Here is a 23,233-nt window from a genome sequence, read left to right as displayed (position 1 = left end):
TTGCAAAAATGTTTTGTGTACAAACATTTTTTTTTTTTTTAATTGCAAATCTTCATTGTCGTTTAGATTTCACTTCAATTTTGTGGATGGGGCCTCCTGAACAATGTTAATAAAAATTGTATTGGTTACTATTGACCACCCCTAGACCTCTTAATGTGTTAAGGACGGAAATAGTCAGCAGTCACGTCCATGTGGTCACGGGATCATCAGAGTTTGACCAATAAAAAGGCTGCTAACATACTGTTCAGAGGAGGCCCCGCCCACAAGACTGATGTTAAAAGTCAACCAAAACTTTTTTTCTGGGTTTATAATCCATTACTTTTGTTCGCAAAACTTTTTTTGTTTGCACATCTTTGCTTTGGTGCACAAATCCATGTTTGCTTGGTTGCATAAAGGAGCACTCTGCTGTTTTTAAGGACCTACTACAAAAATGTTAGTCAAAGATTCTCTATGTAAAAACAGTCAAGTGTTTTTAGGAGTCTGAGACGAAGCCACAGAACTAAATTTTGTTGCATTAGCTCATGGTAGTGCAGGATAAAAAAGCAATAAGGTGCAGATATAAATAAATAGATTACTGTACAGATAAATATATTGCACTTTTTCATATGCATCCACGTTTATGGATGTATGTTATATTGTCTTTATATTCCAGCGAGTTAATCCATTTTTGAGGGGATAATTATGAAGCGTTCAAGAGTCTTACGGCCTGAGGGAAGAAGCTGTTACAGAACCTGGAGGTTCTGCTTCTGAGGCTCCGGAACCTCTTTCTAGAGTCCAGCAGTGAAAACAGTCCTTGGTTGGGGTGGGAGGAGTCTCTGCAGATTTTCTGAGCCCTGGTCAGGCAGCGGCTTTTTGCGATCTCCTGGATAGGAGGAAGAGGAGTCCTGATGATCTTTTCCGCCGTCCTCACCACTCTCTGCAGAGACTTCCAGTCTGAGGCACTGCAGGCTCCAGTCCAGAACAGAACAAAATTAAATATTTTAGTGATTAATTGGAACACTTTTGTCACCACAAAACGTAACATGGCCAACAATCTAAAAAATCAAGTAAATGTCCAGTTCAATTCTGACGTGCCTTTTATTTTTGCGCTGAACAGGAAGTTACTTGGTGCATGTCTTTGTTTTTTAAATTGTAGTTCCATAATGTTGCTTAGTGATAATGAGGGACAACACACGGGAACATATACAAAACAAGTTTTCATTTAAAAAATAAGCTATTTGGGTCTCAAATAGAGATGTCCGATAATATCGGACTGCCAATATTATCGGCCGATAAATGCTTTAAAATGTAATATCGGAAATTATCGTTATCGGTTTCAAAAAGTGAAATTTATGACTTTTTAAAACGCAGCTGTGTACACGAACGTAGGGAGAAGTACAGAGCGCCAATAAAACCTTAACGGCACTGCCTTTGCTTGCCGGCCCAATCACATGATATCTACGGCTTTAACACACACACAAGTGAATGCAAGGCATACTTGGTCAACAGCCATACAGGTCACACTGAGGGCGGCCGTATAAACAACTTTAACACTGTTACAAACATGCGCCACACTGTGAACCCACACCAAACAAGAATGACAAACACATTTCGGAAGAAGAGCCGCACCGTAACACAACATAAACAGAACAAATACCCAGAACCCCTTGCAGCACTAACTTTTCCGGGACGCTACAATATACACCCCCCGCTACCCCTACCCCCGCCCCCCACCTGAACCCCGCCCCCAACCCCACCCACCTCAACCTCCTCATGCTCTCTCAGGGAGAGCATGTCCCAAATTCCAAGGCATGTTAAAAAAAAAAATAATGCACTTTGTGACTTCAATAATAAATATGGCAGTGCCATGTTGGCATTTTTTCCATAACTTGAGTTGATTTATTTTGGAAAACCTTGTTACATTGTTTAATGCATCCAGCGGGGCATCACAACAAAATTAGGCATAATAATGTGTTAATTCCACGACTGTATATATCAGTATCGGTTGATATCGGAATCGGTAATTAAGAGTTGAACAATATCGGCAAAAAAGCCATTATCGGACATCTCTAGTCACAAATGTAAGTATGTTGATATCGAATTAAGTAAGCACTTTTTAATAACTTTGTGAACCAAGGCTAGATGAGTTGTTCAACATAAGCGGCACCAACTTAGGCATGTTCCATTGTATGTTACAGTTTATAACAACTGACTGCATACTTTTTGGCACCTTTCCATTGGGCCAACCAATCACAGGGTTGGTTACTTAAAAGGGGTACAGCTGGACAAATACTGCAGCCTTTTCAGTCTGTAATGACAGACTTGTACACAATGCAATACATGTATGCTTCCACCTCACAGTGGAATCACGGACAAGAACCAACAAGGTTATTCTTATCAGACATGGACCACCCGCCTCGTGAAATGACACTAATATCACATTATTAAATGAGCACTAACACAGTGACACAGAAACAAGCAAATACTGTGTTGTCACTTAACATTGCACTGCTTATCAGTAATGCGATTACCGACTTTATCTCATCACAGAATGTAAATGCTTGTTTTTTTTTCTTCATTTCAACAATTACTGTGATCCAGCGCCCTCTGCAGTAGATATATGTTTTCATTTACAGTATTTCTTTTTGCACATTTTGCATATACTATTCCATTTGAAAGCAAATCCACTATAACAGCTTTTTCATGTTCTTCAAGTTGATCTGCATCCAAAGCTCAACAGAGAAGTCAGCAACTGGCATACTCCTCGCCTGTAAAATGTTGTGCTCCAGTGTCTAAAATTTGAACCGCACTTCATTGGCTTCAGCTTTCTGCTTCATCTCCCGCCGCTTCTCTTCTCGGTCTGAACCAGAGCCAGTGTTGCCAGCAACCAAACAATGTAATAGTCGCCCAACTCAAACCCAAATCCCAACCGCTCTAGTAACTGGTGCACTAAATAAGCACTCTAACAGTTCCCCACAAAGGGTGCAATCAGGCAAGCAAATTCAGCCTTCCCAACCATGGCGTCATAGCGACCACAAAGTTATCCAACATGAAATGTCAGTAACCAAACCGGAATCCAACTTACTGTACAATTATGTGAGCACGCAACACTGCTCAGTCTCGCTTTCACATATGCAAACACACCCAATCACTGACATACGCTACGTAGATCTGTCACACGTTTCCACACACGGCCTTATTTCCCCTCTATTTCTATACTGTTTCAATGCAAAAACTGAAATCTAAGTAAGATGAAATATCTCAAATAAGGGTGATATTTGCTTATTTTCTGTCTGATAAGATCATTCTTCTCACTGAACAGATTTTATGTTAGTGTTTTACTTGTTTTAAGTGTTTTGGTCCTAAATTATCTCAGTAAGATATTACAGCTTGTTGCTGAGATTTTATGACCTGTATTGAGTAAAACATGCTTGAAACTAGAATATCAACTGTTGCAAAGCTGTGTCATCAACACTCACACGTATAAAGCTACTTTTTTAAAGTAATAATTTCTTACTTCAAGCATGAAAAAAAGAATTCATGATTTTGACACAAATGTGTCTCATAATTAAAACAGATGACAGCCAAATGGACTTTGCTGTTTTATTATCAATGAAACAATAGAAAAAATGTACTCATATAGTAGTACAGTTGGCACAGTACGGTAAACTGACAGTTAATATTTAAACATTTAACATGTGACATTTCAAACAATTTTGAACAGAAATAGTTCATGCACATTCAGATAAATTCTTCAAAATTAAAATAAAATTAAAAAAAATATATATATATATATATGCGCACTAATTGACTGAAAGAGCACGTACTTGGCGCGATGATGTCATGTTATCGATGGGAAAATGCATTTTTAGACCATATGATTTGCCTGAGCGGCTAGGAGACTCCGAGAGTAACAAGCGGTTGCCTTGTTGCCTTTCCATTAAGAACAATACATTAGTTTTTAGTATAAGTTTGCTGGTTTCAAGAAATGTAATGCCGAGCGCATATCATTATGTCAAGATAATGGCACTGGTATTTACTTAATTTAAGAATATTTTTCAACATATTGAGCAAAAAGGTCTCTTTTTTTTTTCTACCAAGAAAAGTGCACTTATTAGTGAGAATATACTTATTTTAAGCTATTTTTGGGTTCATAGAAGTTAGCTAATTTTACTTGTTTTGGAAAGTCTTGACAAGCCAAATTTTCTTGTTCTATTGGCAGATAATTTTGCTTAGTTCAAATAAAATACCCCTAATTTTTTTATTTTATTTTATTTTTTTATTGTTTTTGATCACTGACTTTTTGCAGTGTTATTAGAGAGACATTTTTTGTTTTTTTAAGCCGATACAGATAACTTCATACTTCTCAAGGCTGATGCCGATAACTTTTTATTATTTACTAAATATACGGTTTAACTGCAGTTTCTTGACCCATTTCTTTCCTGCTGGCTTTGGGGCAGCTTGTTTAATAGCACAGGCATTTTTTGTAGGCTTTCACCGTCGTGATGTTGGCATTTCAGGTGGCTGATAAGGTGTGATGTGTTGAAGCACAATGTTTTTTTACCCTCTTTCCGGAATGTTCGTAGAAGTTCCACACTTTATAGCAGGGGTGTCAAACTCATTTTAGATGGGGGGCCACATGGAGAAAAATCTACTCCCAAATGGGCCGAACTGGTAAAATCACGGCACAATGACTTAAAAATAAAGACAACTTCAGGTTGTTTTATTTGTTTGAAAATAGAACAAGTACATTCTGAAAATGTACAAATCATAATGTTGTTGGGTTTTTTTTGCACTTACATGTTGTGGTTAATAGTATTCTATCTTTATTTGTCGTTATTTATATTTTCTGAATAAATTATGTGATAATGTTCATCAGTCAACTCACTGGTGTTGATTTTCAATCTATCAAGATAAAAAAATAATATCAAAATCAAATTAAAGCATGTTATTTATGTAGTTTGATTATTTTCCTCGACTGATGTACTAACATCATGTGGTTTATTTTGTACATATGTAGCATCATCTACAAAGATACAAAGAATTGCTATTGTGACATCCAGTGGACACATTTAGAACAGCTGTTTCTTTCATTAAAACATTTCAGGTTACATTTTATACTTGGCAAACTCATCCCGCGGGCCGATAAAACCTGTCCGCGGGCCTGATCCGGCCCTCGGGCCGTACGTTTGACACCCCTGCTTTATAGCCTCAATCTGGCTTTTAGGTTAAATACTTGAAATAAATTTAATTAACGTATTTATCCATCTTCCTCCGCTTATCCAAGGTCGGGTCACGGGGGCAGCAGCCTAAGCAGAGAAGCCAAGACTTCCCTCTCCGCAGCCACTTCGTTTAGCTCCCCTCGAGGGATCCCGAGGCCAGTCGGGGAAGGCGTGGCGCTGTTGGTACAGTGGCCTTGCCAGCAACTCGAGGGTTCCTGGTTCGATCCCCAGCTTCTACCACCCTAGTCACGTCCGTTGTGTCCCTGAGCAAGACACTTCACCCTTGCTCCTGGTGTGTGTGTGTGTGTGTGTGTGTGTGTGTGTGTGTGTGTGTGTGTGTGTGTGTGTGTGTGTGTGTGTGTGTGTGTGTGTGTGTGTGTGTGTGTGTGTGTGTGTGTGTGTGTGTGTGTGTGTGTGTGTGTGTGTGTGTGTGTGTGTGTGTGTGTGTGTGTGTGTGTGTGTGTGTGTGTGTGTGTGTGTAAATAGTGTCAAAGTGCTGTGAGTATCTTGAAGGTAGAAAAAAGCTATAAGTATAACCCATTTACCATTTAGTATCCCCAACGTGCCCTAAACACCTCCCCAAGCAGGCGTCCGGGTGGCATCCTGACCAGATGCCCGAGCCACCTCATCTATTTATTCTTTCTTCTTATGAATACACATAACATTGAAATTAAATTGCACTTTTAACCACGGGGGCATCATTATATGTTACTTGTATTCCAAAAAAAAACAACCTGTGTAGCCAAAAACCAAGTAAGAGACAATTTAAAAAAGAGCAACTAGACAAAAAGGCTGTGTGATAAAGACTGATGTATTAAGCAATTTAACATACATTTTAAAAGATAATTAATTGAAGGAGTAATGTTTGATTTTTGGATAAAAAATAAAATATAATAACATACAAACTGTAGATGCTAACATGTCCTAACATGTGTTTGAATAAAACCTCTGCTACCCAAGTCAAACATACGAGATGGTGTTATCTGCCAAAATGGACTTTTACCTCGTCTATGCTTGTTTGCTGCGCTTAAGTATAAAGTATGCTCTCTGGTTATGTGCGGCATCATTAATGTAGTGATATTGTGAAATGCCAGCTCCATTTGACAGTGCAGACATTTCATCACAATGTCTGTCTTTTTTTGTTTTTTTATTTTAAATGATCACAAAACCTCTCGTCGTCTTTGGGCCATTGGCTCTCTTTCCACCTTGTTGCTTTCCCTATCGGCACCCCCGACCCACACATAGGACACATCACTGGCTCCACAAACTACATCACCAATAGGTGCACCGCTCTCATGTGCGCTCTATTGGAGCAGTCTTGTTAAAACAATGTAGGCATATTTCATCATCATCATAAAATTAATTTCCATATTTTATAAGTCACACCCACTAAAATATAATAGCCGCACTGGACTATAAGCTGCAGATATATACGTTGCGAAATGAGTTATTTACACAGTAAGATTATGTAAATGTTTATTTACATACCTGAATTGTTTCAAAAAACGGTGTATGTAACACGGCAGTAAAACGGCTGATAAAACAAAACAGAAGTCATCGTCATGAACCCACTAGCTGCAGAAGTTAGTTCTCCAATCAGGTAAACAGACCCAACTCCATGGTGACGTTTTGGTGAGTTTACTGAGGAATTTGTGAAACTGAAACAATACAAAAAGAATGCCATTATAAGTTAATGCTAACACACACTTGTAATTGTTAGCATGTTAGCCAATGCTAACAACACTAGCAAAATTACATTACGATAGCATGTTCAAATATCCATTTAATTTTTTCATTTATTTCAGGCAATGACATAAAAAAAAATTCAACGTTGACAACACGTAATAATATAAATTAATATATTCATGAAAACACTCAGACATCACACATGGGACGCTTTAAACAGTTTGAATTATAATGTAAAATTTACAAACTTGGAGTGATAAATGAAGAATCCATATGAGTAAAAACGCTACACACTGCTAAAAGACTGAATGATGCTTCGGTTGGAAAAAAAAGCACTTCCTGTAAATAGTGAACTTGTCCAAAAGATGGCCCCATAGCACAAACAGTAACATACCCTCTGTTTCTTTTTTAATGTTTATATAAAATATTTTTTGTTATAACTGCCAGCAAAGAAAAATCCATAAATAAGCCACTCCGTCTTATAAGCCGCAGGGTTCGAAGTGTAGGAAAAAATTAGAAGGTTACAGTCTGGACGTTATGGTAAATGAATCATCGAAGCAACAAAATACAAACTGCTGCTTTTTTCTAATCAAATTAATCGATTCATTTGATTAATCGTTGCAGCCCTAGTCCCACACAATCAATGCCATGTTTGGGTACAATGATGTCCGAGAACGTTTTGACCTCCTTTGAGGTCGAACAAAAAGGAGCACTTGATTTACTCACCCTAACCCACCAACAGCACATAATGGGTAATCTCTAGGGGTATAACGGTACACAAAAATTTCGGTTCGGTACGTACCTCGGTTTATAGGTCACGGTTCGGTTCATTTTCGGTACAGTAAGAAAACAACAAAATATACATTTTTTGGTTATTTATTTACCAAATTTGTAAACTGGCTTTATCCTTTTAACATTGGGAACTATATAATAATTCTGCCCACGTTAATCAACATTAAACTGCCTCAAGTTGTTGCTCAGATTAAATCAAATGACAAAACTTTTCTTCTACATATAAAAAGTGCAACATTAAACAGTTTCACGTCAACTCATCATGCTTAAATTATTACAGCATTTGGGATGCCTGTAGTTGATTTATTATGTAAATGTTATATTTTTATCAACATGTGATAGCAGGGACCCTGCCATACAAAACTAGGCTGCTGCATTACTAATGATTAATGTAACTATAGCTGAAAAAATGGTACAATAGCAATAGGAGAGACTATTCATCCCTGAACACCATGGAGTTCATGTAGGCTTAATGATGCAGTTACATTATTATATCAACTATCAGAGACAGAAACTCTTCATTTAACATAATGTCCTTTTTTGCTGCTTCAACACAGCTCAATCAACACAGAAAAAGGTCAAGTGAAATAACAGACAGACAGGGCTTTGCTGTCCGTAACACTACGCACTGCTGATTGGCTGTTACCGCTATGAATACACACTGCTGATTGGCTGTTACCGCTCTGTTTGTAACCAATCAGATGTTTGTGTGGATGGGACAATGCTGGGTGCTGTGTAGAGTACTGACAGAAACAGAGGCAGAAGGAAGCGGAGGCGGCTACTTAATATGTTCGTGTGGAAACTCGTTCGGTACACCTCCGAACCGAACCGAAACCCCCGTACCAAAACGGTTCAATACAAATACATGTACTGTTACACCCCTAGTAATCTCTCCTCATTAGAGCGCCTTTGTTTTTTGTATCGGCGCTATTACTGAATAGTAAAATAACATGTTTAATATTTATCGTTCACCCCTACTGTTTATGTATGTTTCAAATGATCTCGATTGCTGCTGCTGTTACGTACATTCATTATCTTAGTAGTTATCCCAAGCCCTCCATCATGTCTTTTAGTGGTGGTGGTAGTGAATTTGCCCTAAATTAAAATTGACTTTACTTGAAAGGCTTTTAAGTTACCCAAGAATGTATTGGCCACAGCAATCATGTCACTAATGGCAAAGCCGGCTAATGACCATTGGAAGAACACGAAGGCGGGACTTAAAAAAATACCAGCATAGTCACAGTGTAACGGAACTTGGGTAATGAAATCCCAAACGAATTTCAGCTGAAACCATCAGGAAATTACAATAAATTGCGTTGTATTTTTCTCCTCCTAGATGACATCCTGCAGACACAAGATGTTCCTCTGTGTGCGGCACAAATTGGCACCGAGCTCCAGAAGCAGTTTGCCACACTGCCAGGTTGGTTTGTTGTCCTGCTCTCATTTCCTCACATCTTGCATCTTTCACAAGTACAGTAGATTTTGTTTTGGTGCAACGATGCAATACACTGATTCGTGTGCGTTAAGTAACCTGCATGAAGATATCCTGGAGAACACACACACACTGCAAAAACTGAAATCTAAGTAAGATTAAATATCTCAAATAAGGGTGGTATTTGCTTGTTTTCTGTCTGATAAGATCATTCTTCTCACTAAGCAGATTTTATGTTAGAGTGTTTTACTTGTTTTAAGTGTTTTGGTCCTAAATGATCTCAGTAAGATATTATGGCTTGTTGCTGAGATTTGATGACCTATATTGAGTAAAACATGCTTGAAACTAGAATATCAACTGTTGCAAAGCTGTGTCATCAACACTCACAAGTATAAAACTACTTTTTCAAAGTAATAATTTCTTATTTCAAGCATGAACAAAAAAATTATGACTGACACAATTGTGTCTCATAATTAAAACAGATGACAGCCAAATGGACTTTGCGGTTTTATTTTCAATGAAACAAGAGAAAATACGTACTCATATAGTAGTACAGTTGGCACAGTACAGTAAACGGACAGTTAATATTTAAACATTTAACATGTGACATTTCAAACTATTTTGAACAGAAATAGTTCATGCACATTCAGGTAAATTCTTCAAAATTACAATAAAAAAAAAATTTGGCTGGGGGCCGGGCTGTGTGTGTGTGTATATGTATATATGTATATAAATATCTATATATCTATACATATCCTTGCGCACTAATTGACTGAAAGAGCACGCACTTGGCGCGATGATGTCATGTTATCGATGGTAAAATGCATTTTTACACAATATGATTTTCCTGAGCGGCTAGGAGACCAAACTCTGGCACTGTATGATCAGTGCCAGAGTTTGGTCCGCATTGCCGGCAGTAAGTCGAACACGTTTCCAGTGAGGGTTGGACTCCGCCAAGGCTGCCCTTTGTCACCGATTCTGTTCATAACTTTTATGGACAGAATTTCTAGGCGCAGTCAAGGCGTTGAGGGGATATGGTTTGGTGGCTGCAGGATTAGGTCTCTGCTTTTTGCAGATGATGTGGTCCTGATGGCTTCATCTGGCCAGGATCTTCAGCTCTCGCTGGATCGGTTCGCAGCTGAGTGTGAAGCGACTGGGATGAGAATCAGCACCTCCAAGTCCGAATCCATGGTTCTTGCCCGGAAAAGGGTGGAGTGCCATCTCCGGGTTGCGGAGGAGACCCTGCCCCAAGTGGAGGAGTTCAAGTACCTCGGAGTCTTGTTCACGAGTGAGGGAAGAGTGGATCCTGAGATCGACAGGCAGATCGGTGCGGCGTCTTCAGTAATGCGGACGCTGTATCGATCCGTTGTGGTGAAGAAGGAGCTGAGCCGAAAGGCAAAGCTCTCAATTTACCGGTCGATCTACGTTCCCATCCTCACCTATGGTCATGAGCTTTGGGTTGTGACCGAAAGGACAAGATCACGGGTACAAGCGGCCGAAATGAGTTTCCTCCGCCGGGTGGCAGGGCTCTCCCTTAGAGATAGGGTGAGAAGCTCTGCCATCCGGGGGGAGCTCAAAGTAAAGCCGCTGCTCCTCCACATCGAGAGGAGCCAGATGAGGTGGTTCGGGCATCTGGTCAGGATGCCACCCGAACGCCTCCCTAGGGAGGTGTTTAGGGCACGTCCGACCGGTAGGAGGCCACGGGGAAGACCCAGGACACGTTGGGAAGACTATGTCTCCCGGCTGGCCTGGGAACGCCTCGGGATCCCCCGGGAGGAGCTGGACGAAGTGGCTGGGGAGAGGGAAGTCTGGGCTTCCCTGCTTAAGCTGCTGCCCCCGCGACCCGACCTTGGATAAGCGGAAGAAGATGGATGGATGGATGGATGGCTAGGAGACCCTGACAGTAACAAGCGGTTGCCTTGTTGCCTTTCCATTAAGAAAAATGAACTAGTTTTTAGTATAAGTTTGCTGGTTTCAAGAAATGTAATGCCAAGTGCATATCATTATGTCAAGATAATGGCACTAGCATTTACTTAATTTAACAATATTTTCCAACATATTGAGAAAAAAGGTCTCTTTTTTTTTTCTACCAAGAAAAGTACACTTGTTATTAATGAGAAAATACTTATTTTAAATTATTTTTGGGTTCATTGAGGTTAGCTAATTTTACTTGTTTTGGAAAGTCTTGAAAAGCCAAATTTTCTTGTTCTATTGGCAGATAATTTTCCTTAGTTCAAGTAAAATACCCCTAATTTTTGTATTTTTTTTTTCTTGTTTTTGAACACTGACTTTTTGCAGTGCACACACACAAACATACTTATTTAGGGCTACGAAAAACTTTTGCATTCAGACTCACACACGAACCACACACTTCACAGTACGTTGGGTTGCCGTGGCGATAACTGCTGCCTGGTGACACCATGTGAATAATTCACCACTGATGATCTCCTTTGCAATTTGAGCAACCAATGAAAGAGGAATCCGATTTTGTGGACGCCTCCTTTTGATTCTGCAATTTTGCTTTTGTCGCCACACACCTCGGACTCTTATTGTTCTCTTCTGTGCAGCTGCTAAATTGTCCATGTTTTTAAAACAACCTCCCCAGTCAGTATACATGCCCCGCTTAACAAAATGCAAGGGTTAATTGTTTATGCAACTGATTTCAACTCTCTGCCAACAGGGGGCCGCGGGCCTGATGGCAGTCCAATCATCATCTTCCCAGAATTCCCATCGTTCAGCGAGCTGGAGGAGGACGAGGTCCAAAACGTCCTCGACTACCTCACCAGTGTCCCCAGGTCAGTTTCACACACTTTTTGACTGCTGGCAACTGCCGTTTGACAACAACAGAGGGCAGCACAAAACCACGGTGCAACTTTAAAGTACCAGTACAGTGGAAAACACAAGTTGACTTTATATGCTAAATTGTGTTTCATTGTTTCCATTAAACTAGGGGTGTCAAACGTAAGGCCCGCGAACAGGTTTTATCCGGCCCTCAGGATGAGTTTGCTAAGTATAAAAATAAGATGACATTTTTGAATGAAAGAAACTGCTGTTTTAGATGTATCCACTGAATGTCACAATAGCAATTATGTATGTCCTCTGTCGCTAGAGCGTGCATAACTTCAGAGGGGGCGGAACTATGTGCCCTGTTAAGATGGAGGACTGAGGACACTATCTGAGCGCACATAAATATGCTGAAATTATTTGTATCACCCTTCTGTCATGATCCGTGGTCCAGATCATGTTTTGTGTTTTCTGTTTGTTTTGGACTCCTTAAGTTCCTGTTTGTGCACCTCCTGAGTTTGTTACCATGGCTACTTATTATTTGCACCTGCCTCTTGTGTTCGGGACGCTCACCTGTTGCTCATCAAGAGACATTTAAAAGCCTACTGAAACCCACTACTACCGACCACGCAGTCTGATAGTTTATATATCAATGATGAAATCTTAACATTGCAACACATGCCAATACGGCCGGGTTAACTTATAAAGTGCAATTTGAACTTCTCTTTTGTAAAGTAAATCTGAACAGCCGATATGGGCATTTACATCTGCCCAATGATTTGCCCGAGAAAATGGGCAGGACATTATAAAAAAAATAATTTAAAAAAAATAAATAAATAAAAAATTTTTTAAAAAAAATAAAAATGTAAAAAAAAATTAAAAAAATTTTTTTTTTTAAAAAGTGAAATTTTAAATTTCCCGCTAAACTTTCGGTTGAAAACGTCTATGTATGATGACGTATGCGTGTGACGTCAATCGTTGAAACGGAAGTAATCCAATACAAAAAGCTCTGTTTTCATCTCAAAATTCCACAGTATTCTGGACATCTGTGTTGGTGAATCTTTTGCAATTTGTTTAATGAACAATGAAGACTGCAAAGAAGAAAGTTGTTTGTGGGATCGGTGTATTAGCGGCTGGCTCCAGCAACACAAGCAGGAGGACTTTGACTTGGATAGCAGACGCGCTATCCGACGCTAGCCGCCGACCGCACGGATGATCGGGTGAAGTCCTTCGTCGCACCGTTGATTGCTGGAACGCAGGTGAGCACGGGTGTTGATGAGCAGATGAGGGCTGGCTGGCGTAGGTGGATAGCTAATGTTGTTAGCATAGCTCTGTGAGGTCCGGTTGCTAAGTTAGCTTCAATGGCGTCGTTAGCAACAGCATTGTTAAGCTTCGCCAGGCTGGAAAGCATTAACCGTGTATTTACAGGTCCATGGTTTTAATAGTATTGTTGATTTTCTGTCTATCCTTCCAGTCAGGGATTTATTTATTTTGTTTCTATCTGCATTTGAGCCAGATGCTATCACGTTAGCTCAGTAGCTAAAGAGCTTCGCCGATGTATTGTCGTGGAGATAAAAGTCACTGTGAATGTCCATTTCGCGTTCTCAACTCTCATTTTCAAGAGGATATAGTATCCGAGGTGGTTTGAAATCCAAATCCGTGATCCACAATAGAAAAAGGAGAGAGTGTGGAATCCAATGAGCCAGCTTGTACCTAAGTTACGGTCAGAGCGAAAAAAGATGCGTCCTGCACTGCACTCTAGTCCTTCACTCTCACGTTCCTCATCAATGAATCTTTCATCCTGGCTCAAATCAATGGTGTAATTGTCACTTTCTCGGTCCTAATCGCTCTCGCTGCTGGTGTAAACAATGGGGAAATGTGAGGAGCCTTCAACCTGTGACGTCACGCTACTTCCGGTACAGGCAAGGCTTTTTTTATCAGCGACCAAAAGTTGCAAACTTTATCGTCGATGTTCTCTACTAAATCCTTTCAGCAAAAATATGGCAATATCACAAAATGATCAAGTATGACACATAGAATGGATCTGCTATCCCCGTTTAAATTTTAAAAAATCATTTCAGTAGGCCTTTAAGCCTGCCTTTGCCAGTCAGTCGGTCTGGCTTCTTTGTTTGCTTCATGCTCGCGTCACATAAGTTTTTGCTTGTCCCCTAGCCGATGCTAGGTTTAGTTTCGAGTGCGATTGGCACCTTGTTCCGTCGGTTGGTTTTCTGTTTTGTACCTCTTTGTGTGTTTTTTTGAGAATTAAATTATGTTCCTACCTGCAAGTCCTGTCCGGAGTCGTCCGTTTGCATCCGGGGAAAACGAACCGAGCAGTAAGCCGCAACCAAAGCGTGACACCTTCAACTTCATGTGTCATTAATGAAATAAGCCCAAATTCACAACTTTTGTTATAGATGATGCTACATATGTACAGAACAAACCATGTGATGTTTGTACATCAGTTGAGGAAAATGGGTAAAGTACAATAATCGCATCCTGTAATTGGATTTTGATATTATTATTCATTCAATCTTCTGATAGATTAAAAATGACCACCAATGGGAGCATTTTAAAACTCTGCCAGACTCAATTCCACCTATTTGATTGATGAACATTATTACATCATTTATTCAGAAAGTAGAAATAACGACAAAGGAAGATAGAATACTGTTAACTGCAACATGTAAGTGTAAAAAAAAACAACAACATTATAATTTGTATATTTTTAGGTTGTGCTTGTTCTATTAAAAAAAAAAAAGAAATCAATCTGAAGTTGTCTTTATTTTTAAGTTATCATGCAATGGTTTTACCAGTCCGGCCCACTTGGGAATAGATTTTCCTTAATGTGGCCCCTGAGCTAAAATGAGTTTGACACCCCTGCATTGAACCATGTCCGATTGTATCTACAATCCGCAAAGTATGTGAAAATACCGTCTAAACATCACAAAATGCCACAAATTCCGCTCCGAATATCTTCGGCAATTTCCGTAGATTCTACATCATTGTAGTAACCCTTCTGCACTCTGACCATATTATTAGATCAGTCGTACTGGGAATACGCAAACATTTGAAAGAGATTTGCTGTCTATCATTCACAATCCTTATGTAAGACAAGAACACATATGCTTGGCTTTTTTTATGCATTCGAAGTCGTAAACAAATAGCTAACAATTGAGTCCACATATCAAGGTTCCTCTATTGTGCCTATTATACCCTCTAAAAACATCCAGAAACCGCCAACAATATTCCATTTACATGTCGTGACCTGAAAATTAACCAAATATGAGCGATATTGTTATAAATATTGTTATAAACGCCGATTTCAGACGGACTATTTTAGTGGCACATTGGTAGCACTGAGCTAATGCTAACTTACGCTGCTATTATTGACACCCTAAACCAGTGGTCCCCAACCTTTTTGTAGCTGGGGACCGGTCAACGCTTGAAAATTTGTCCCAAGGACCGGGGGGGGGGTTTGTTTAGTTTTTTTTAAAGAAATACAATCATGTGTGCTTACGGACTGTATCCCTGCAGACTGTATTGATCTATATTGATATATAATGTATATATTGTGTTTTTAATGTTGATTTTTTTTTTTAAATACAATTTCTTGCGCGGCCCGGTACCAATCGGTGGTTGGGGACCACTGCCCTAAACCAACGACTGCTTCTGTATCGTGTTAAACTTGGTAAAAGTATATTTTAGGTGATAATTCCTGCATATCTCACATGGTAGTAGACAAATGTGGCCATAGTCTGACAGGCTGGTCGCCTTTTACATCCCCCGAGATGGCAAAAAAGACACTAGTTGTGGCAACTTTTTTTTAACCCTTTGTGAGGATTGCGATTGAATCTTCATCTAAACAGAGTTATGTGAGCGTCCCGTCGGTCGACATCCCAGGAAGAGCGGAAATTGTACAGTAAGTGTTTGTTTTATTATTGTATGTTTAGCACCTAGCAATGCTGCTGATTCTATAGTGTCACATCCGTTTAGCACTCGGCTTCTAAAACTTATTGCTCATCCTCTTTGTATTCAGGCTGAAAAATATAAGCTTCCGATCATAATTTTTCCCGAAGTAATCGTTGTTGGCTCTCATAAAGTCTGCTTGCATTAGCATTGTTGTTGATGGGGAAGGGATCTGTGGTTCCTAAGGCTACGTCACGGATCACGTGGCAGGCTTCCTCATTAACTCTCAAAATGGCTCGGGGAATCTCCGTGAAATTGATACTATTTTGATCATATCTAATCATTCGCAAACTTTAGAAGTCTTTCGGTGTCATAAATATATAAATATATATATATATTAGGGATGCAACTAACAACTAATTTGATAATCGATTAATCTGTTGATTATTACTTCGATTAATAATCGGATAGAAGAGACAAACTACTTTTCTATCCTTTCCAGTGTTTTATTGAAAAAAGACAGCATACTGGCACCATACTTATTTTGATTATTGTTTCTCAGCTGTTTGTAAATGTTGCCGTTTATAAATAAAGGTACGGAGCCCCTAAAGGGACATAAGGGAATTTTTTTTTTTTTTTTTTTTTTTTTTATAGACATGTATCTCGTGCGCACGAGAAACTTTTTATAAAGTTATAAAAAATAATTTTTTTTTAATTTTTTTTTGTGCACGAGATACATGTCTAAAAAAAAAATTTGAAAAACATTTTTTGAAAAAAATAAAATTCCCCCATGGTTTATAAAATTGTTTTAAAAAGTAGCCTCTGAATCGATCCAATGAATCGATGACTAAATTAATAGCCAACTATTTTTATAATCGATTAATATATATATATATATATATATATATATATATATATATATATATATATATATATATATATATATATATATATATATATATATATATATATATATATATATATATATATATATATATAGACAATAGCTTCAATAGTTTTTCCACTGTACTGGTATAAAAATAGGATGTATTATGGTAAAGAAATCTGTGCAGTTTAGATTGTTTATTAACATGTACGTGCAATCACACTGTATAAATATATATTTCCCTTTGTCATCGCGGCCTTTTAGTTTTTGTTTTTCTTGCGGCAATATCTTTTCATATCCCTCTCTGAGTTCCCCCCTCCTTTCCCACCCGCTCCTCGCACCCAACTGCCACTCGAGCCGCACTCCCCCGTTTCCATTGGCTGTGTGGAGAACAGCAAGATGCGGAGCTGGCCTCTCATTGGCTGAGGAGGTGAAGCGGGTGGTGGAGGAGGAGTTGGAGAGGCAAGGGTGCTCTTTAAGGATGAGAGCGGTCACCTCTCTCCATCTGCAAACACATGATCGGCGATGCGGGAATCCGACAAAATGGAATATAAATGGATGATAACGTTGGAATATTGAAGATGAACCTGGAAGGATTATTCAAGTCCATGCAGATGGTTTGAATATTTAGCCAGAGAATGGACGGATTGAAGATTGGATGCTGCTGCTGCATTCGCTAGGTAGCATTTTACTAGTGTTTGTGTGTGTGTGTGCTGACAAAACATTAGGTTGCCTTATAGAACAAAACATACATTTGATGTCCAAATTGTGTTTTGTGCTTTGTCTTTCTATGTGAGAGCGATGAGATGTCAGGCAATATGTTAAGCAAGACCTTGACTGAATTGGCTGCATTTATTACACACACACACACACACACACACACACACACACACACACACACACACACACACACACTGACACCTACATTATCTTGATGAGGTTGCTGCATATGGCACCGTGCATGTAACGGATGGCGGGATTGTTGCATACACAAATATGCGGAGCCAAGGTTGCCATGGTGACTGAAGGGTTTTATCCCGATCATTAGCGATGACAACTGCTGATTGCAACACAATGCTGGCAGAAATCTATTTTCCTTCCACCTCCAAATGAAATGATACCGTGAAATATTTGTAATCCACATTATAGACGACTCGAATGCAGTGCAGAAAAATAACCCGTGTCTTGCTCCTTATCGCAGCGTTGCCGCATCAGGGGTAGGATTCATCCTGGTCATCGACAGGCGGCTGGACCGATGGGCCGCTGTCAGGGCTACCCTGCTCCGGATTGCGGTAAGACAGAGTGTGAATATGAAAATGATGTTGGATGGACTGTCAGGCTCTCTGCAATAAAGCCATGACAGCTCCCAGCAGGCACAAGACATTGATACAACGTTGATTATACGTACATGTCTTTTAACACGGACTTTGAAACAACGTTGCATAATAGTTGTATTTGTAAATGGAGGCAACGTTTATGTCTAACGTTGGATCCACCTTGTTGGTTGGGAAATTACCAAATTTAAAAAGGCAAATTGTTACAACCTGACATTGAATAAACGTCGTCAATAAGCATGTCGTTTCAACGTTGTATTTGTGTTGTACAATATTGGTTGGGAAATGACCAAAACTCAGTGGTCAAATTAACATGAGAACCCAACATTGATTAAACGTACCGTATTTTTCGGAGTATAAGTCGCTCCAGAGTATAAGTCGCACTGGCCGAAAATGCATAATAAAGAAGAAAAAAACATATATAAGTCGCACTGGAGTATAAGTCGCATTTTTTGGAGGATTTTTTTTGATAAAACCCAACACCAAGAATAGACATTTGAAAGGCAATTTAAAATAAATAAAGAATAGTGAACAACAGGCTGAATAAGTGTACGTTATATGAGGCATAAATAACCAACTGAGAACGTGCCTGGTATGTTAATGTAACATATTATGGTAAGAGTCATTCAAATAACTATAACATATAGAACATGCTATACGTTTACCAAACAATCTGTCACTCCTAATCGCTAAATCCCATGAAATCTTATACATCTAGTCTCTTACGTGAATGAGCTAAATAATATTATTTGATATTTTACGGTTATACGTTAATAATTTCACACATAAGTCCCTCCTGAGTATAAGTCGCACCCCCGGCCAAACTATGAAAAAAACTGCGACTTATAGTCCGAAAAATACGGTAGTCAAAAAGCATGTTGTTTCAACGTTATGTTTGAGTTTCTCAATGTCAGGACCTAATTCTACAAGTAGAGATGAAGAGATGAGGTGTAAATGCTTTAAAATGTAATATCGGAAATTATCGGTATCTGTTTCAAAATTATCGGTATCAGTCCCAAAAAGTAAAATTTTGGACTTTTTAAAACGCCGCTGTGTACACGAACGTAGGGAGAAGTACAGAGCGCCAATAAACCTTAAAGGCACTGCCTTTGCGTGCCGGCCCAGTCACATAATATATGCGACTTTTACTCACACACAAGTGAATGCAAGGCATACTTGGTCAACAGCCATACAGGTCACACTGAGGGTGTCCGTATAAACAACTTTAACACTGTTACAAATATGCGCCACACTGTGAACCCACACCAAACAAGAATAACAAACACATTTTGGGAGAACATCCGCACCGCAACACAACATAAACACAACAGAACAAATACCCGGAACCCCTTGCAGCACTAACTCTTCCGGGACGCTACAATATACACCCCCCGCTACTCCCTACCCAAAGCCCGCCCACCTCAACCTCCTTTTAAGACTTATCCTCATGCTCTCTCAGGGAGAGCATGTTCCAAATTCCAAGCTGCTGTTTTGAGGCATGTTAAAAAAAATAATGCACTTTGTGACTTCAATAATAAATATGGCAGTGCCATGTTGGCATTTTTTTCCATAATTTGAGTTGATTTATTTTGGAAAACCTTGTTACATTGTTTAATGCATCCAGCGGGGCATCACAACAAAATTAGGCATAATAATGTGTTAATTCCACGACTGTATATATCGGCATCGGTTGATATTGGTCATTAAGAGTTGGACAATATCGGAATATCGGATATCGGCAAAAAAGCCATTATCGAACATATGTAGTTGTGTTGTAGAATATTGTCTGGGAAATGACCAAATTTCAATGGTCAAATCAACGTTAGAACCCAACATTGATTAAACGTAGTCAAAAAGCATGTTGTTTCTACGTTATGTTTGAGTTTCTCAACGTCGGGACCTAATTCTACAAGTTCTCAACGGTGTTTTAATGTCTTGTGCCTGCTGTGCTGTGTCTGCATCGCATGACTCCAGCCTACATGCCAACCTCCTGTGCAGGTGTCCAACCTGCAGCGGGCACTAGAAAGGGGAGCCGAAAGGAAACCGTATCTGTTAATCATCATTAGGTGGCACTTGTTCACGCTGGGATGCAGCTTCACCACAGTCCCCACATCTGTTGTCAAGATGCTAGTCCCGCGCAACACTGTTTATTAGCATCTTGGATATATGCAGATGTATGCTAATATATGCTAATTGGACACCAAGCTCATCAGGCTAACTTGTTCTCTCTTTGTATTTGAGAAACTATGCCCACTGTGACAGTAAGCCTTGCAGAGGGATAGCACTTTTCATGAAAGCACACACTTTGCAGACTTCCTGGTCTATCCTTTATAAATACTTTGATTCATTGAAGTCTCTTTGTTGTTTTCGGTTTGCAGACGTTTACATCGCGCCAAACATGCCTGGTGTGTGCAATCCATGTCTCGGCGTACAAATGTTTCATTTATTTCTTTATTCATTCAATCATTAAATTTGTGTGCCGCTGGAAGCCCTTTAGGGGCTGACATTTTGATGACATCACTTCCTGTAACGATGTACAGGGCCCTTTTGAAGAGGCGGGGCCCCCTACAGTACATCACATCCTGTTTACATCCTGTACACACCGCATACTTGCCAACCTTGAGACCTCTGAATTCGGGAGATGGGGGTTTGGGGGGGGGGGTCTATATTGTAGCGTCCCGGAAGAGTTAGTGCTGCAAGGGGTTCCGGGTATTTGTTCTGTTGTGTTTTTGTGTTACGGTGCGGATGTTCTCCCGAAATGTGTTTGTCATTCTTGTTTGGTGTGGGTTCACAGTGTGGCGCATATTTGTAACAGTGTTAAAGTTGTTTATACGGTCACCCTCAGTGTGACCTGCATGGCTGTTGATCAAATATGCCTTGCATTCACTTAAGTGTGAGTAAGAGCTGTATTTATTGTGTGGCTGGGCTGGCACACTGTTTGTATGGAGGAAAAGTGGACGTGACGACAGGTTGTAGAGGATGCTAAAGGCAGTGCCCTTAAGGTACGCCCCCAATATTGTTGTCCGGGTGGAAATCAGGAGAAATACGGGAGAATGGTTGTCCCGGGAGATTTTCAGAAGGGGCACTGAAATTCGGGAGTCTCCCGGGAAAATCGGGAGGGTTGGCAAGTATGCCCTGTGATGAGGTGGCGACTTGTCCAGGGTGTACCCCGCCTTCCGCCCGAATGCAGCTGAGCTAGGCTCCAGCACCCTCCGTGACGCCAAAAGGGACAAGCGGTAGAAAATGGATGGATGGATGGATGGATGGATGATTCTTATGGGGAACTCTGCCTCACTATAAGAACGTTTCGGTTGGCGAACCATGTCGAACAACCAATTAAGTTCATAGATCGAGGTTACACACACATGCATAGCATATTAGCAGAACTGGCCCAGGCTAAGTTGGGTCACTAAGCAGAATTTTATTAGGAGGCGCCCACTATCCTTATTTTAAATTTTTTTTTTAATGAACCTGAATTTAGCTTAATGCAGGTTTTGTCCTAAAAACAAATTCATGGGAAATTTATTTTTTCTACTGCAAAATTTAAAAAATGTACGGCATTTAAACATACATTTGTAAACAGTACTCTATCAAAATAAGACCGGGATTTGAACCCTATATTTTCTGCTTATTAAGCCAAGCACTTATGCTATGCCGCGAATCACAGGCAGTTTATGAGCACGTTTGCTATTCTATTCTTACCAGTGACAGAGCAGGATGTGGCTATTATTTAAACATTAAATTTTTACAATATAAAATATGATACTTTTTGAGTGGGTGGGGCGTGATTTTGCAATTTGGGAACGCTTTTGCAACCCTTTTGCAATTTGGGAACGCCTCCAGAATCTTGCAGACTCAAAAAACGTGTTATTAAAGTGACTGTGGAGCAAAATGTTTTTTTTTGATTGATTGAAACTTTTATTAGTAGATTGCACAGTACAGTACATATTCCGTACAATTGACCACTAAATGGTAACACCCCAATAAGTTTTTCAACTTGTTTTAGTCGGGGTCCACGTTAATCAATTCATGGTACACAAAATCTTTAGGCCAAAACATATCCAATAAGTATGATATAGATCAGGGGTGTCCAAAGTGTGGTATAGCGGTATAGCTCGGTTGGTAGAGTGGTTGTGCCAGCAACTTGAGGGTTCCAGGTTCGATCCCCGCTTCCGCCATCCAAGCCACTGCCGTTGTGTCCTTGGGCAAGACACTTCACCCACCTGCTCCCAGTGCCACCCACACTGGTTTAAATGTAACTTAGCGATTGGGTTACACTATGTAAAAGCACTTTGAGTCTCTAGATAAAAGCGCTATATAAATATAATTCACTTCAATTTGTGGCCTACAGCTTGAGTTGTGTTGGCCCACAACTTATTGTTGGGAAAAAGGATCAGTAAAAATGTAAGGAAAAAGATGTAATGCAATGAAACAAAGCTGAAAATGTGATAATAACCAAACCTATTGGAACTTTGATAGGTCTAAGTATGCAAGGGCCATTTTGATTTTATTTTGTGCAAAAAAATGCTATAAACAGACATCATAAATCAAAAGTTAGTGTCAGATTTGTGTTGTAAGTGACACGTAATATTATTATTATTAGTATCAAAATTTCATATTTTTTTCATTTTATTGTCTTTTCACTCTTTTTTTTCTTACATTTGTACTGTTTTTTACCAAAAATATGGCGACTTGTCCAGGGTGTACCCCGCCTTCCGCCCGAATGCAGCTGAGATAGGCTCCAGCACCTCCCGCGACCCCAAAAAGGGACAAGCGGTAGAAAATGGATGGATGGATGTTTGCGGGCCATCAAAACTCAAGCTATGAGCCCCTGGCCGCACTTTGGACACCCCAGTAATAACTAATAATAGCACTCTTTGTAACCTATAGCACAATGCTCACACCAAGTTTTGTCTTTAAAAATATGTAATGTCTGTTTTTAGCATTTTTTATTTATTTTTATAAAATAAAAATATATAATGGTCCCCCGCATACTTTGACTTTTCATTATGCGGCCCCTGGTGGAAAACATTTGGACACCCCGGATCTAGACCACAAGAAGGTGTTTTAGATGTAAAATAAAATCCTTTTAGGTCCCCTTTTGGGGCGTCTTGAGGGTTCCAGGTTTGATTCCCGCTGCTGCCATCCTAGTCGCTACCGTTGTCCTTGAGCAAGACACTTTACCCAACTGCTCCCATGAGTGCCACCCACA

The 23,233-nt window shown here is 39.7% G+C and overlaps 1 protein-coding gene across 5 annotated transcripts in view; it reads left to right on the top strand.

The window, feature by feature from the left end:
* mcf2la (mcf.2 cell line derived transforming sequence-like a) overlaps positions 1-23,233 on the top strand; it is a 134,226-nt gene that overhangs the window by 64,959 nt on the left and 46,034 nt on the right. For 4 of the 5 annotated variants that reach the window (XM_062060987.1, XM_062060995.1, XM_062060966.1 and 1 more), the window contains 3 exons: positions 9,016-9,099; positions 11,792-11,906; positions 17,889-17,979. In XM_062060987.1, the coding sequence (XP_061916971.1) occupies positions 9,016-9,099; positions 11,792-11,906; positions 17,889-17,979 (290 nt within the window). Of the gene's footprint in view, positions 1-9,015; positions 9,100-11,791; positions 11,907-17,187; positions 17,368-17,888; positions 17,980-23,233 lie in introns of those variants that run through there. The other variant, XM_062060999.1, reaches the window with a different exon arrangement.

This window comes from Entelurus aequoreus, linkage group LG01, assembly GCF_033978785.1.
Source record: "Entelurus aequoreus isolate RoL-2023_Sb linkage group LG01, RoL_Eaeq_v1.1, whole genome shotgun sequence".
NCBI classification, from domain to species: Eukaryota; Metazoa; Chordata; class Actinopteri; order Syngnathiformes; family Syngnathidae; genus Entelurus; species Entelurus aequoreus.
This window is presented reverse-complemented; position numbering and strand designations above follow the sequence as displayed.